This window comes from Netta rufina (assembly GCF_964035555.1).
Source record: "Netta rufina genome assembly, chromosome: 10".
NCBI classification, from domain to species: Eukaryota; Metazoa; Chordata; class Aves; order Anseriformes; family Anatidae; genus Netta; species Netta rufina.
The window spans coordinates 10,090,200-10,106,926 of NC_140133.1; the positions used below are offsets into that span (position 1 = coordinate 10,090,200).

Here is a 16,727-nt window from a genome sequence, read left to right on the forward strand (position 1 = left end):
TCAGCCATAGAAGCTTATCATTGTTGTACAATATAGAACCTAGAGGAGCAAGTTTTTTAATCCATGAATGTAGTCAGTTGTACTATAGTATGTTACCAGATGTGAAATATGCATTAATGTTTACTTACAAAGAGTGCTGAAATTCATTTTATGCCAGAGAAGTGTTTCAAGCCTTTTTTGGGATACAAATATCTCTAGCAGATGAAATCTTTCTTGGGTAAGCAGTAATCTTCCTAATTCTCCTGCCGATCCCTCCTAAATTTGAGAACGTTAACTTGAATTATGGCTATCCTTGAATAGACGATGGCTGGTGAGGGACCAACAGACCTCTCTGTTGGCTTTTTTTTTTTTTTTTGTCACTGTCATTTTGAAATGGCACATCTCAAAACAGCAGAAACTGACTTTTTATCTCAGTTTTCATAGGAAAGAGGAGTATCTAAGACAACAGTCAATTAAAGAGGCAAAATAATTTTGTAAATAAAGACAAGATTTTATATAACATGCTTTTGATTAGTATGACACTTGATAAAATAGGGACAATGAGAAGAGTGTAATGTGGCAGGAACTTAAGTTGCCTTAACAAATGAGATGGAGAAACAGTGAGAAGTCTGAATAGGCTTTTGGCTTCTAGGTATTTCATGCACATGTAGGGAGCCTGAATAAATTCATAACAGTGAAAAATGTGTTGTTAAAGTAAAATTTATCTTTATGCCCATAAGAATGAATACAGTTTTATATCTTGACAATCTAAGGATGTGTTTAACAGTATGACAGAAGCTGAAGATAATACCTGCCATTTTTTTCCAACTATCGGTCTATCAGTTGATCTAATAAAATACATTACCTATTCCTTTAAATATTACTGTAATAATATTTCCAGTACTTTTTCTTGAATAGGAAAGCACTTTGTTCGCTTACCTATATTACATTTAGGCCAAAATGAGGCCAAAAGTCAAGGAGCTTCTGATCCTTTACTCTTGGCTAAGTTACACGAAGATATTATTTTCCCCCCGGCCCTTCAGAATTAAGGCACGATGGTAGAACAGTTTTGAATAAATCTTGTACTACCACTTTCTATGCTGTCTTAATTTTGTGTAGAAGAAAAGTGAAACAGCAAATCATAATTTGCAATGCTGACTAGTCACCTTTCATCCTCACTGTTCTTCATAGATGTAGAGGTGCAGGTAGTCAAAAATCAGAAATGTTTTCAGGTTTGGGGAATTTTTGGAAAGCAAATGTTCAGTGGAATAGAAAAGATCTTTTCTGCTGTCTGTCAGAAATGAGGTTTCATGTTGCTATTTTTAAAAGGACACGTAGGAGTTCTACCGAGTTTGTGTGTGTACTTTTTTGTCAAATTTGTGACATAAGTGCAAAGAAATTTGGACAGATGCTGTCATTATTTGAATGCATAAGCCAGATAAATAGCTGTAATTCCAACCTGTTTGAAAATAGCTGCAAATTGACACCGGATCTCAGGATGATGGTATGGGAAGTCATATACATTATGCACATAAGGAAGTTTTTCATCTCACTATGAAAGATTTAAGACAGCTACAACCCAGTCAGTACATATTATATACAAACAAAAAAGAACAATATCCAAGTATTTGTTGTTATCGTATTTTCAGATGAATGTCCTGGTGACACAAAGCTCAAGGGGAACACGCTCTTAGCTTAAGAAGTGCTTGTAATCAGGAACACAAATTAATCTTCAGCTGCTAATGCTTTTTTTCTTTTCTTTTTCTTTTTTTCCTTGCAATAGGAGTTCCTCCTGAAGATTTTTTGTGTATTTCGGAACCTGATGAAAATGAGTGTCTTTCCTCGAGACTGGATGGTGATGAGGTTGCTCACCAGCAAGTAAGTAGAGAAGCAGGTATAAACTTTTAACATTCTATATCCATTTTTTTTCTTCTCAGCTGGACGCTTAAAACCTGTGCTGCAGTGTTTGATCTGACTGAAATTTGGTGATCAAGGCAGGAACTCTGCAGTACTCATCCTAATTCTTCATTTGTTTTAACAATCCATATCAAATTTGGACTTGTTATCATTCTGTTTCTTATACTCTACCAGTATGCACAGGTGTCAGGAATTATAGGTCTAACTGAAGTAGCTGCACTGAGGGTAGGAGTGGCACAGCAGATCTCATAACGCATGGCAGGGAGCAGGTACCCACAATAAGTTGCTATTAAGTCAGGCTTCTCATCTGCCTTTATGTATAAATGACTACTTTAAATGTTTGTCTTTTCCCATAAACAACCAGAAGAAAGAATCAAAGTTAGAAAAGGAGGGTCAAACCCCAGCAAGGTTACCAAATACATTACAGATAGTTATTTCTCAATAATGTTGTCATTGGCCATTTTAATGCTTAATTTTATCTAATTTTGTTTCTGTTGAGTTAAGTACTACACTGTTTGGAGTGGTAGCAACATGATGAACAAATGGTGGCTTGAATTATTTACCAGTTTCTTGTTTCATTAGATAAACTAGCTGTAGAATGTAGAAGGCTGGTCAGCTGCTGAGCTGTATGCTCTGCATGTTCACAGAGCTAATGAGAAGTCAAGGAAGTGGATTTCAGTATTTCAAGCTCTCAAATTAAATGAAGTTCTGTAAGAAAATAAGAATCTACATAAAAAAGTAGTTACCTCAGATGCTCTAAGTTACCAAGTTCCCTTTGGTACTATTTTGTTATAAACTCTTAGGCTAAGATAGGTATATTTAGCAGTGTTACTGAAAGTCTTGCTTGCATGTGAATGAGAGAGATGCTGGATTTTTTAATGCTATTGTAGCCTTAGCCTACATGGTATTTATTAATTCCTGAATTTATCACATGGCTTGATTGCTTTTCCTTGAAGTGTATTTAGCCACCTTCAAAAAAGGGGGTGAAGGGAGCTGGGGGGGAGGGATTGGAAAAACACTCACAAATACATTGAGTTGAAGCATGTGCCAGATAAAGGACCATAATATAGCTAAGAATTAAAACAGTTCAAGCTTTTTGAGTTGCTGCTCTTTGGAAAAAATATTTCTGTTAAGGTAGGAGAAAGATGGGTGTATTCTTTCATTTCACTGTAGGTAATACAGCTCAGCCATACAAAATAGATGTCATTTGTATACAGGATACATACAAAATAGAATTATAAAAGCTTCCATATGAATTTCCCAAATTACAGTAATGATAAAGATTCTTAATTTTATATCATGTAATACAAGCTGTTGATTGAAACAGAGAATAAGTGACTTCTGTGCAAACCTAGCAGTAAAAATGAAGAATGCCTGTCTCTGTATGTATAGTAAAATCAGCACCACAAACCACCGTGATATGATTTATACTCCAGATTCAAATGTTTTCTCTTTTCTTTTTTTCTTTTTTGACTGCAGTATCATAGTTACAACAGTTCAGTACCTGTCTTCCGCACTGCACAAGAATTTCACAGAAACAGACTTCGATTTCAAAGTAAGAATTGATACTGAGAAAATATTACAACATGTTTAAACTAGTAGTACCACAGGCACAAGAGCTATATTAGCGATTATACTTGCATAATTCATTTGATTATCTATGAGGAAAGATGATGTAACCAATGAACAGAGGAATTTGAATCTGCTGTGGATTGAGGGAAGTAGAACAGAATGCTCAAACCTAGTAAATGGAGGTCTTTGTAAAGGAAACAAATACCTACATAAGCAGTAGAGGTAATGAAGCCTGTTGTCAAGCCTAATAAAACATGAACTCAAATAGTGCTTTTCCTGAAGTCAGGGTGTTCATAATCTTCCTCTCCTGGAGGCCTCTCTCTTTGGTTGTTGACTTAAAACTTGGAGGAACACAGTATCTTAGAGTGTTTTCCCAATTTCTGATGTGCTTGAAAGCGGTCACAAGCTCAGTGTTGCTAAGGAAAAGCAGCCAGACGTGTACCTTTCTTTGCACATTCGCACACACAGCATTAATGTATAAGCCTCATTTCTTTTGAAAAATAGACTGAATTATAAAGCTCTCATTCATAATATAATGTAATCTCTGTTTTGTGTTTTTTTGTTGTTTTTTTTTTGTTGCTGTTTTGAGGGATAAAATCTGTTTAGTCTAGAGAAAACAATTTAAACTTCTCTGAAGTAGCCAAGTTTAGTCATTTTAAAACTTCGATGCTAAGAGTAAAGCTTAGTGGCATTGCCTTCTTTAATATATTTTACTATCAGTTTTTAACCCTTGGTGTCCTTAAGGGTTTAGTATCTCGAGTCAAGAGGAATATTGATTGTTACATCTTTATTACAAAAAGGAAAAGTCTGATTCTACACACAAAGGAACATATGTCTTCCTACACTTGTTTAAAACTTACTTATTGGAGTGTAATGTTATAAAACTTCCTTTCTGTGTTACAGGTATGGAACTCCTATTTCAGCCTGGCAGTGTTGTTCATAAACCAGCCAAGTCTGCAACTAGAAAATGCCACACCAGCTAAGAGAAAGAAGATTCTAGATAAGTAAGATTTTTTGTTTGCTTCCCAGTCTTTTTTTCTGCCATCTGAAAAATTGAAGCTTCTTTTTCTGTCACAAGTCCCTGTGATTTATGATGGAACTTCAGACGTAGAAGTGCTTGGGAAATAAATAAGTCTCCTAATATAGTGCTCAGTGATAATTTTTTTCATATTTTTATGTTGATTTAAATGTAAATTCAATTGAGCAGGCTTGCTGGAGAGGTAGTTGATTCTGTCTGCCTGTAAGTGTTGGAGGCATTTGAATAATGCCCCTAATAATATGCTATAACTTTCGGTTAGCCCTGAAGTGGTCAGGCAGTTCAACTTGATGATCCATGTAGCTCCCTTCCTTCTATTCCAATTCTATTCTTATTCTATTTTATTCCTTATTTTTTTAAATGTCACCGCCTTTTCTGGTGTTTTTTTCCATTAGGCAGTTATCTATCTCCTCTCTTACAGATATGGTGATATGAGAGTGATGATGGCATATGAGCTCTTCAGCATGTGGCAGAACCTGGGTATGACTCTTCCTTCTCTGTCTTAACAACCAAAGCCAAAGTAACCCCAGCTTTCAGGTTTTTTTTTTTTAATTTATTTTACTATCATTTATTACTTTACATTTCTGTTTAGAGTTGTAAAACAAGGAAGCACTTCTCCTACCAAAAATATTCTGTGGCATCATAGTCTCTACTTCATTTGAAGTAATATGTTCTTACCAATTTGAATGCTTTCTTCTCAAATGTGAATAACTTCACATTTAACTTCACAATAACAGCCAAATAACTTCTGTACTAGATGAGAGCAAGTCCCACTAGGCCAGTATCCTGTCTCAGTCAGGGATCAAAAATGAATACCTATGGAAACATTTGAGGACAAAGGAAGCATATAGTACTCTAGAGGAAAATAAAAAAAAAAAAAGTTGCTGATAGCAATCACAGATTATGCAAGGTTCTGAGAACGGTTAAATCATTAAAAGAGCAAAGGAATAATGCAAATGAAATTGAGTAACTTCATAATGTGGCTGCAAGCAAGTAATATATTCAAAAAGCAAAATACAAACATTTTATATGTAGAAACATATATAGGACTGCTATTCAAGAAAAGAAACTACAAATGTATCGTGCTGATAATCAGCTGAATGGGAACTACCTGTAAAATGCCATGAGAAAAAAAAGTAACATGATCTTTGAGAAAATATATAAGAATCTTAAGTAAGAGAAAGAGGACTATATTACTGCTGCAGTTTTTTCATAGGTGCACTTGATTTTAGAACAGTTGGTCTGGCCCTGCAGCTTATAAAAACCAAAGACAAGTTCAGCGTAGTTCAGAAGACGATTAGGAAGATGACTACAGAAGTAAAAAAGAAAAAGAAAAAAAATATAATGAAAAAGACTGAATAAGCCTGAGCTGTCTTGCACAGCTAAGATGGTACAGGCAGACTCGATCACAGTCCTGAAGTATCTGTGTGGGGAATAGTAAGCTCTCTAATATAACAGAAATCAAGTAACTGGAAAAATATGTTAGAAAACTTTAAATATGAAGAAAGAAGTCTATTATATACATATGAAGTTATTTATCATTGAGCCTTGTTCCAAATATGGCTATTCCGATTTATTCTCTGCAGCTGCAAAGTAAGCAGGGCACAGAAGAGGTTATTAGTAAATGCCTTGAGTTGCTGTTGCTGAGAATCAATGCTATTTTGTCCTAAGTCAAGGTCAGCAATGAAATTGTGACTTCTATAGCACTGAGGACAAAGAGCTCTCTAGTTATTTAAAATCTAAGTATGTTCTACTAAACCTAGTTGTTCTCACCAACCCTTTCCAATACTTTCTTTCATAAATTAAAAGTTATCTGTCCTCTTTTACCCCTGGTTAGTATGTTTTAGTTTGTCTTTAATGGTTTGAATTCTATTATAAATGAAATGCAGTGACAGTTTTTGCTGATGGCTTTGGAATTGAAATTAAAAATGCAGACTTTGCAGGAAATGGTGTAAAGCAAGGTGTTGTTTCAGTCCTTTTAGGAAAAGAATGTACTTGCTTTCTTCATGTTCATGCCTATTACTTTGCATTGGGCCTATTATTGTCATTATGGCAGAGGCTCCCTTTCTTCTCAGTGACAGATAACAAATGCTTTTATTTAATCACAATTGCTTTGTGTTGTACAGGTGAACATAAGATTCACTTCATTCCGGGAATGATTGGCCCCTTTCTCGGTGTTACGCTTGTTCCACAACCAGAAGTCCGAAATATCATGATCCCTATCTTCCACGACATGATGGACTGGGAGCAGAGAAAGAATGGCAACTTCAAACAGGTGAAGTAGCTTCCCAGGCATCTGCAGTGTTCTTTTTCTTACCCTGTCTTGTAATACCAGCTGGAAGCAAGGAGTTTGTATCTGTTGAACCATTTCTGATAGTGAGGAAGATGTCATGCAGATATATAAAACCAGAAAATTTGAAGCATCATTCACAAAAGATTACAGGACTCCCGGGATTATTTAGGCAGTGCACTGTAGAGCTGACTACATGTCCTCCGAAAACAGAGAAGAACGATGTGCTCGTCACATCAGAGATGATAAAGAGAAAAGAATTTCTTTGGTCCTGGGCTCTCACTGCTCTCATTGGTTTCCACATAGATCGTTAGTCAGTCACTAAGTGGGTAAGACTGGGAACCAAAAATGGAGACTTCAAGATTTAGCCAGTATTTGTGAAAATAATGGTCTTTGCTTCTCTGGCAAATTTCTAGCCAGAAGGCAGTATTGTATAACTAATAATTATGCCATGCTTTGAAACAGGCTTTGTGACTTGTATATTCTTGGAGAAATCTCAGCATCTCTCCTGAATGCTTATGTCCAGCAACAGTTCCGTAGTTCCCACCTGCTGTGAGCTATGATTGCAGAACAGGCAGAGGAGTCCTCATTTTGTTGCTCTGTCATGCTCAGAGAATTGCTTGAATTTTCAGATCCTAAAAGTTCAAAGTAGTAATAACTAAGTGTAGGTTTGGAATGGATCCTTAGAGGACATTGCTTCATTGTCATTGTGTTTGGGACAATAGTGAGGGCAAGTATCTTCAGGTAGGTATGCTGAAGGAGACAATGCTAGCATACAGCTAAACAACACAAACTGTTTCCAGAAACATTTAATAATTGGACCTTTTGTTTAAATTACCATAATTCACGTGATTATTAACAATAAATTAAATTTATTAACATGCCAGTTCTAATCATTCCAGGAGAATAACAGACCTTTCCCATACCTGATATATCAAAGGCTGTGTGTAAGAGTATTACCAAGGGCTTATGTTTTTTTTCCTCCTTGCTTCAACTCCCTTGACTGCTATTATTATTACTACCACTACTACTACTACTTCTACTATTATTATGGTGGCATTTGATCATGGTACTCTTTTTGCTTTAGGTGCTATGTTAGCATAACAATAGAACAGTTTCTGCTGTGGCATTTACAGTTAGAAGTACCTACAGTCATCTTCTAGTTTCTGGATCTATTTACACTTTCTACATGACAGATGAACTTTTCATAATCATCATATAATTTTTATACTTGTTCATATGTTCTAAGTTTCAGCCATAAAAATCTTTCTTAATTTACCCATGGAACTAATTGTCACACTGAAGCATGTGTCATAATTTTGTAAGACTAAAGATGGAAGGTTCATCTAGATTAGTGAGAATGAAATGTATAGTTAAATAGTACAAGATTTAAACCTTGCTAGCATTAGCAGCTGGAACCAAATTAATTTTTTGTCCAGAGTAGTGTTAGACAGCTGGACAGATGCTTTGCAGAATTCTGGCAAATTGTTGTAACTTACAGGCGAAGAGAGGGTTTTGTTGTTTTTTTTAATTTTGAATTCTGTTCTAAATTGGTTGTTAGAAAATACAAAAATCCTGGAAATTCACTTTCATGCTTTTTTTTTCCAGTAGCTTGTTTTAACATGGTAATTTTTCAGCAATACTAGAGAACAATGCAGTCTGATTCATGGACTAAATCAAGTCTCCCTTTAACGATCTCACTAGCAAGAGTGCCAATTCCATTTGTGTGTCACTGGGTGATTTACTCTTCCTTCTCATCTTTACTTACTTTGCAGTTTGGCACCTGAAAAACTGAGAAACTCAAACTATGCTCATCTTTGAATAAAAACAAGTGATAATTCTACAAGCCATTTCAACCTTTAGAAACCTGTCTTCATTAGTGTTGAAAGTATGTTTTTTACAAGACTTTAAAGAGCACACCATTTTTTTCTTTAATATTGGATACAATGATTTCTGCACTTGAACCAATTTTATTGGAATATCTGATCTCAAACTTGACAATAGGACATACTAGACAAGGGGAGAAATGAATGCATATTCATGACCTTTCTAAGGGAAGGGCAACATAACAATACCGTTCTGTTCCTTTATATAAGTGTGTGTGGTAGCTGCTGCAGGGAAGGTTAACATTCCAGCCAGACCCAGTACAATGTGAAAAGAAAATGCATCATATAAGCATAGAGAAGCTTGATAAAAATGAGTTTAATGAACAAATAATATTCCAACGCAATTATGTCTGGAGGGTTGGAAGTCAGTTAGCTACCAGCAGAACCATCACAGCAGGCTAGAGGTGATCATGCCATAAATTGGTTTCTCTGCATGGATATTCAATTTATGGTACAGGATATATTTTTCACAGAAAGTGTGTTCAGAATGATTTATTTGTTGAGAGAATAAATATCAAAAATGCCTGTGAAGAATCAACATTATCTCCCCTGGGATGTTCATTTAGACTCTGATAAGCAAATGGATAATTTAATTTTAGTCCTGCTATTTCATTGAAAAAAATAAGAAAAGTGTTTCCATTTAACTGAGATACAGAGAAATAAATCACACACAGAGAAGGTGGGGCAGCCTGCAGGACAATATTCTTTCAGTCCTCCTTGTGTTTGGTACTCTTGTCTTCTGCATGAACAGCTAATTTATAACCAGTCATTTCTTCATCCAGGTGGAAGCTGAGCTGATTGATAAGCTGGACAGCCTGGTATCTGAAGGAAAAGGTGATGAGAACTACAGAGAACTCTTCAGCCTACTGTAAGCTATGCTCATTTCTGCTTGGTCTGCATTCTGTGGGGTCACTAAAGGAGTCTAGATAGTGACCTGTGCTGCAGTGGCAGCTCCAGGGCTGATCTTCAAAGAAAGCAGTAGAAGGTTTTCTGGCAGGTTTTCATGACATGGCTGTCAGCAAAACAGAAATGTGTCACTCTAATTCTGAAAAGAATATAAAAATTATTTTTTTCCTTGTTTTTGTTCTGTGAAATCTGATATAATGCTGCATAGATAAGTCATTAACGTCCTCCTATAAAAAAAATTGATCTGCTAAAGGAACTGGTGCCTTTCTTTTTTTAACTTAGCAATATGTGAAATCAGGGCCTTGGGATGGCTTAGAGAAAGTCTAGCAAGTCAGGCCTTGTTAGAGCAAAAGGTTTTCCCCGGCATTTTCCTTTGTTGCTTACAATTTTTGAAGGTCATTCTTTGAGTTGACTCAACAGTTGTAAGTTTATTCCTCCAGAGTCCATCATGACAGTGTTTCCACTCCCTTTCACGCTAAATACACAGTACTCATAAGGATAAACTTAGAGTGGAAACAGTCTAGGAGATTCCTGGAGTGTTATGAGAATAAATACATGAGAAATAAATACATGAGGCACACTACTACCACTGCAGTGGGGACCAGAAAAGTACTTAAGTCCTTGCCATTGAAGAAAGGAACCTGTATTGTGTGGCCAGCAGGACCAGGGAAATGATTGTTCTCTGCGTGGTCAGCACTGGAGAGCCCACATTGTTTAGTCTTGAGAAAAGGAGGCTGAGGGAAGACCTCATTGCTCTCAACAGCTACCTGAAAGGAGCTGCAAGGAAGGTACTGGTCTCTTTTCTCAAGTAAACAAGTGGTAGAATGTGAGGAAATGGTCTCAAATTGCACCGGGGGAGATTTAGATTGGATATTAGGGAGAATATCTTCACAGAGAGGGTGATCAAGCACTGGAACAGGCTGCCCGGGGCAGTGGTGGAGTCCCCGTCCCAGAAGGTATTTAGGAGATGTGAATGTGGCACCAGGGGACATGGTTTAGTGACAGGGCTTGGAAGGCCAGGTTGATGGTTGGACTTGATAATCTTGAAGGCCTTTTCCCACCTAGATAATTCTATGTTTCTGTGTTCCAGACAATTTTATGTGGCCCCCAATTGTATGGAGGTAGTTTAAGGCATAAACCTTTGTTTGTATTTCTCAGTTTACATTTACACATTCATTCATTGTCAAGATAAATAAGCCAGCCTATCCTGTATGCTCATCCTTAGAAAGCACGTAAATCTATTCCATTTTGATTTCTGCATATTCAGCCTCAGGAAGTCTGGCACTTCATGTCTACAGATAAATATATTTCTTTTGTTTGTTTGTTTGTTTGTTTTTAAAGAAAGAAAATATCTTTGTTTTTTATTATTTTTATTCACCTGGCAAGAAGAATGTTCAACTTTTCATTAGCTCCAGAGGAAGGTACTTGATAGCTGAAATGTTAAGAATTCAGGGACCATAATTTCACTTATTTGTAGATGTAGCCAAGAAAAATAACCTTGAAGTCCAGCAACCTTTTAGTTTATACTTGTACTGTCTTTTCTGAGAATACTATTGGCTTTGAGGAAACAATTCCACAGAATTGGAAAATCTCATCTCTTTTCTTACAAACTTAATAAATGCAGCGTGAAATAAACAGTTGGCCCTGACTTCTGTTGTCTCAGCTGTACTGGTGAAGTGTGAATTGGGTCCCTTGGTTGGAAATCATTTCAGTATAAAAGAGTTTGGTTGGAAATCGTTTCAGTATAAAAGAATTTGCCTGTTGTGAGGACATGTATGACACCTAACAGTACTTCTGTGTCAGTATGTAAGTGGCAAGTTCTTTGACCAGAGATCAGTTTCAGGAAACTAGCATGTAAATTTGCTTTCTTTTCTCATTTTTAATAGGATTTTCAGTGTTCTTACTCTAGCCTTTCCTCTTTCTTCTCAGACATCGCAGTGACGTGCTGCCTGTATTGTTTAGCCTGCTGATCAGAAAAATATCGCTTTCATTTATTTACAGTTTAATAAATTGTGATGCAAGGTTAGTTGGTTGCTGATTAGAGACCAAAATTAATGTGCGGATGTACAAAGAGGAATTTGCATTAGGTTTAGACTCCCTTCCAACTTATGATTGCTGTTAGCAGTATTTAAGCTACAGGTAATAATGTGGGAATCAACTGTTGCTATCTTTTATATATTTTATATGGCAATGTGAGGATAATTTTCCTTTTCCTGTCAATTCTGTAATTTCCTTGTCTTTGCTTCATGCTGCCTGGAGTAGAACCCAGCTCTTTGGGCCTTATCCCAGGTAAGATAGTAATTCTGTGTACTTGTCTCATGAGGGAGAAACAAAGTTGTCTGCAGCTGTCTGCATGCACTACGCTGTTTCCCCGGATGCCTTATCTGCTCTTTTTCTCTCTGAACAGTTTGCTGGAGAAGATTGAGCAGGAAACATGGCGGGAGACTGGAATCTCTTTTGTTACATCGGTTACTCGCCTCATGGAGCGTCTGCTTGACTATAGGTATCTGACAACAACAGTAAGATGTTCTGAGTATGTGTATTAGAAGTTTTAGTATCAAATTTCTTTTGTACAGGGATTTTTTTTTATTGTTTATCAAGCTGCATGCTTCTCTGATGGCAGGCCAGAAGGTATTTAGGAGATGTGAATGTGGCACCAGGGACATGGTTTATTGACGGGGCTTTGCAGGCCAGGTTGATGGTTGGACTTGATGATCTTGAAGGCCTTTTCCCACCTATGTATTACGTCTGCAAGCCTACCTCACTGCTGCAGGGTTCTGAGCAGAAATCCAAAGTTCACAGCTCCAGAGCCCTAATTCTTATTCTTGTATGCTCATTCCCAAAAAGAAAAAAACAAAAAAACAAAAAAACAAAGATGACGTTCATTCTTAGTTTTGAACTAAGGTTCATTCAGGTTGCTAAATGATTTATTCCTTTTAGCGTTGAAGTGATCTTGCCTAATTAAGCAATATACATGCTAAATGTAAGAATGATTCTAAATGGCTTGCTGAACCAAGGTCTTTGACACATGCTGAATGCCTCATCTAAGCAAGCAGGGTTAGAAAACTTCATCTGAGGAAAGCCTGACATGTCAGCTGGTGACTTGTGTGCAAGACTCCACTACAAACTAGACATCCTCTGCTTGGATTTAGACTAAAGCTTGCAGGACTATTGTGAGCTTTGATTTAGTTATAAAAACATATTTTACTTTCTAGTTTGTGTGCGCTCACACTCAGAGTTGTTTTTATGGAACAGGAGGCAATTAGAAACTATATAAAACTGCCCCATATATTTCTATCTTTAGACTACTGACAAGAGTTCAAATTTTTTTTTCCTTTTTTTTTTTTTTTTCCTGCTCATTATAAGTGAAGACCTGTGACTAGGCTGGGTGTTCTGCAATCCCAAATCCTTCTCTGTGCTTTTTAGTTTGTTCTTTTTGTTGTCCTGATCCAATCTCCTGTGTTGTTTTTTTTTTCTTGACAACTGCCATACAACTACTAAGAAAGACCAGATATCTGACAGACATTTAAAGAGAATGCAAGGGAGCTGACTGTTTTTAATGGAATCTGCTATCAACGCAACTTGGATGAACAGATACTCATTTTCATGCTTAATTTCGGGAACAGATACCAGCTTTTAACTGATACACAATATGCAGCAGAATATTTCATTCCCTGAGCAGAGCAGGATAGGGAACTGTATGAGAATTTGGAAATACCCAGATGAAGTGTGTCAGCTGCTGTGATAGTTCTGCAAATCACATAGAGAGCTATGAAGTGAAGAGCTCTGCTAATCAGTTTTGACATCTTGTGGAGCCCAGATGCCAACTAGCTGACAGTGTAGTTCTCAGGAAAGTTTGTGGTGTCACTGCTTTAAAAATTTTGTCTCGCCTTCACAAATGAATGTGACTTTCTCAAGTCGAGATTGGTAATTTCTGAAGCCTTTTTCTTTTGTGCTGCTTACATCAAAATTATTTTTAAAAATTGCAGAATCCACAGATATTTTTTTTGTGATTTATCTTACCTGTGAAAAATTCAGTAATCTAGTCTAAATAAGTCAGGTTGTATCTTCCAGGATGCCAACGCTACATTAGATACCTGAATTTCTGAAACCTAGTCCTTTGACTAGGGAACCACTAAACATCTGGGTAAATAACTTTTCACTTTTATGGTAGCTCTTTAGTTATGAAGATGTTTGATTACTGCCATCTGGTATTTGTTCAGAGTTGTAAGAAATGCAGTGGTCACTTCGGGTGCTTGTTCTCAGATGCCATCAAGGCAGTTTTTATATCATTTAGGTCATATTATGGATTTCTTTCTTAAGGCAACTTTATTAAATAAAGTATACGGTTCACTGTTTTTTGTGATCCAAGGAATCTCTGGAGGTTAAGATAGCTTCAAATGTATTTTAAAAGGAAATTTTGCAGGTGTTTCAACATTACTCTGCTTTCTTAGGGATTGTATGAAAGGCGATGAAACGGAGAACAAGAAAATTGGCTGCACTGTTAACCTTATGGTAAAGATTTTTTCCTTATGTTTATCTCTTTGTGATACTGTGCAATGTAATTGAAGCTGGAATGGGGAAGGTTGGGTAGGAATCTGTGTCAGCAATTGTAGGTTCAGAATCTGAGCACTGGCATGACAGAAAACAAGGGGTTGGGAGGATCCCCTGGAAGTCTGTGGTCTAACTCTCTGCCTTTAGGCTGGGCTCTCCAACTTTAAGCTGGGCTTCTCAGGGCCTTGTCCAGCTGAGTTTTGAATATCTCTGTGACAGAGATTCCACAACCTCTCTCACCTTTTCTTCCAGTGTTTGACTATATCCTCGTTTTGAAAAAAAATCACTACACGAAAAAGTTAGTGGGTTAAATCAGTGTGAATGTGAAAAGAATTAGTCCTTTCACTTTACACTAATAATGTATTCTCTTCTCAGTACCTATATACGTATACAGATGCTACTGATTGTCTTGAATGAAGGAAAATTTTCAATGAAAATAAAAACTCTCTCTTTTACAGAATTTCTATAAGTCGGAAATTAACAAGGAAGAGATGTACATCCGCTATATCCACAAGCTGTGTGACATGCACTTACAGGCTGAGAACTATACAGGTTAGTAAGACATCATACAGGGTCTGTTTGAAATCCTAGTGAAAGCTTTTGACTCTTCTGATGTTATTCTCTAACATCTCTTGAGTTTGTTTCAAAAACTTCTGTTATGGATCAGTTCACCGTTAAGACCAGCCCTCAGGAATCTCTGACCCTAGAGACAAGGGTCCATCACTCTATCACACGAAGTAATGCATGTCTCTGCACAAGCAACTGTTCTGTTGCACCTTGAATTTTACGTTACAGTGTTCTGCAAGGACAGTTGACTGAAAAATCACAACAGTGGAATCAAAATTAGGGGAACATTGAAATCACAAACCCACCATCATGCTACCGTTTGCCAAATTTCCTTGGATTATAATACTTAAAGTGCATTTAAGAAATCTATTGACTCTAGTTCTGTTATCCAAGCTCTGTTTACAACTGCAGACTCCAAATCTCGTTACATACCTGAGTATCTGACTGTGCATTTAAATCAAGTATCTAGTAGAAAGGAACTTGACAGATTTGTACCTAAGAATCAGGTTTATCAGAAACAGCTATGTGCTGCTATTTTAAATAATTGAATAATTTAATGTTAATTTAACGCTTCAGAATTTTTTCTCAAATTGTACATCAGAACTTCCAGACTGTTTTAGAAGCAGCCTGTGACCTTTTAGACTATTTGCTGAGTTATTTGTTGTCATTGATTTCAGTGTTCAATGATTGCATTTCCAACAGAGGCTGCATTTACTTTGCTTTTGTACTGTGAGTTGCTTCAGTGGGAGGACAGACCTCTGAGAGAGTTCCTGCATTATCCATCTCAGTCAGAGTGGCAACGTAAGGAAGGTCTGTGCCGTAAGATTATCCATTACTTCAACAAAGGGAAGGTATGCCAACTTCTTCTCTCTTCCAGCAGCTTCCTTCCCTTTTCCTGACTTAGAGCTTGCAAGGCTATCATCTTGGTTCAGTAGTCTGGAAGTAAATTTATATAAAAAGGTTTAATAACTTGACAAATTGCGTCTTGGCTCTCTAGACCAAAAAACAGATGAGAAAATGGATATGGATATTTCATGATACATATCATTTGGAACTAGTTTAGGTAGGCCAACGGGAAAAAGGCTGGAATGTTTTTATACCTGTAAAAATTGTGGATCACCTGACATGACAGACAGCTTGATAAATTCCAGTTGCTTAATTAAAAAAACATTGTCTATGCAAATTGTTGTGTTATGACTCGCTTCTCACTTCTGGAGGATAAAAACAGAAGTCCTTAAGTAAATGGCAGGCAATGCATTCTAGGAGTCCCTTATTTAAAAAAGTTTTAAGCCTTTTTAGTATCACTGGTGTTTTAAAGTGGAGTTCCATCCATTGCACAAGAAAAAAATCAATTCATTTTCAATACATCTTAATTCCAGATATTTGGTATGTTTTTCCTACAGTGAATATTTTTTTTAATCACTGCAGAGGTAGGTGTTAGTCCCTTGTATCATGGTGTTTTGGGATCGTTTCAGAGGTGAATATTAGAAGCGAGATCATCAGTCAGAATATTTTCAAATTTTTCTTTAGAAAAATTCATATAACTTATATTATTAAAGATAACATCTGTATGTGCACCTCAGGGCTGGCTTTCCCTCTGATAGCACTGACAATGAAATTAAATACAAATGTGATTCCATTCATGTGGGGTTGACATTCCAGATATTTTTTCCTGGCCCTGATAAAAGAAAGATGCTTATGGCAGAGACAATCTCTGCCGAGTCTGCAAAAAGAAGTCAGATTCCTGTTTGTAATTAGGAGTGGCCGGTTTGTTAGGAAGCGATTCATTATCTAGGAATCTTTCCTAGGTCTTTTGAAATAATACTGCATGTGGTTTTCTGTTTAGTTTCAGAAAATTTCAGGGCTTTTTAGACTGCACTTAAATTTAAATTACTGACTTGTGCAAATATTGCAGTACTGTACTGTCTGACTAGATGAACTTAACATAGAGACTATGTACATAAATTGAGCCTGTGTTTTTGACAAACAGGCCATCCACATAAACACTGAGGGTGAGTAA

At 36.7% G+C, this 16,727-nt stretch overlaps 1 protein-coding gene across 1 annotated transcript in view; it reads left to right on the top strand.

Annotated features, from left to right (window-relative positions):
- The window catches only part of DOCK3 (dedicator of cytokinesis 3), a gene marked incomplete at its 5' end in the record, with an annotated part of 212,463 nt that overhangs the window by 162,456 nt on the left and 33,280 nt on the right, over nt 1-16,727 (top strand). The window contains 10 exons of the mRNA XM_084292895.1: nt 1,763-1,857; nt 3,376-3,451; nt 4,372-4,472; nt 4,926-4,984; nt 6,631-6,779; nt 9,463-9,548; nt 11,994-12,089; nt 14,041-14,101; nt 14,599-14,692; nt 15,410-15,558. Of these exons, the coding sequence (XP_084149021.1) occupies nt 1,763-1,857; nt 3,376-3,451; nt 4,372-4,472; nt 4,926-4,984; nt 6,631-6,779; nt 9,463-9,548; nt 11,994-12,089; nt 14,041-14,101; nt 14,599-14,692; nt 15,410-15,558 (966 nt within the window). The remainder of the gene's footprint in view (nt 1-1,762; nt 1,858-3,375; nt 3,452-4,371; nt 4,473-4,925; nt 4,985-6,630; nt 6,780-9,462; nt 9,549-11,993; nt 12,090-14,040; nt 14,102-14,598; nt 14,693-15,409; nt 15,559-16,727) is intronic.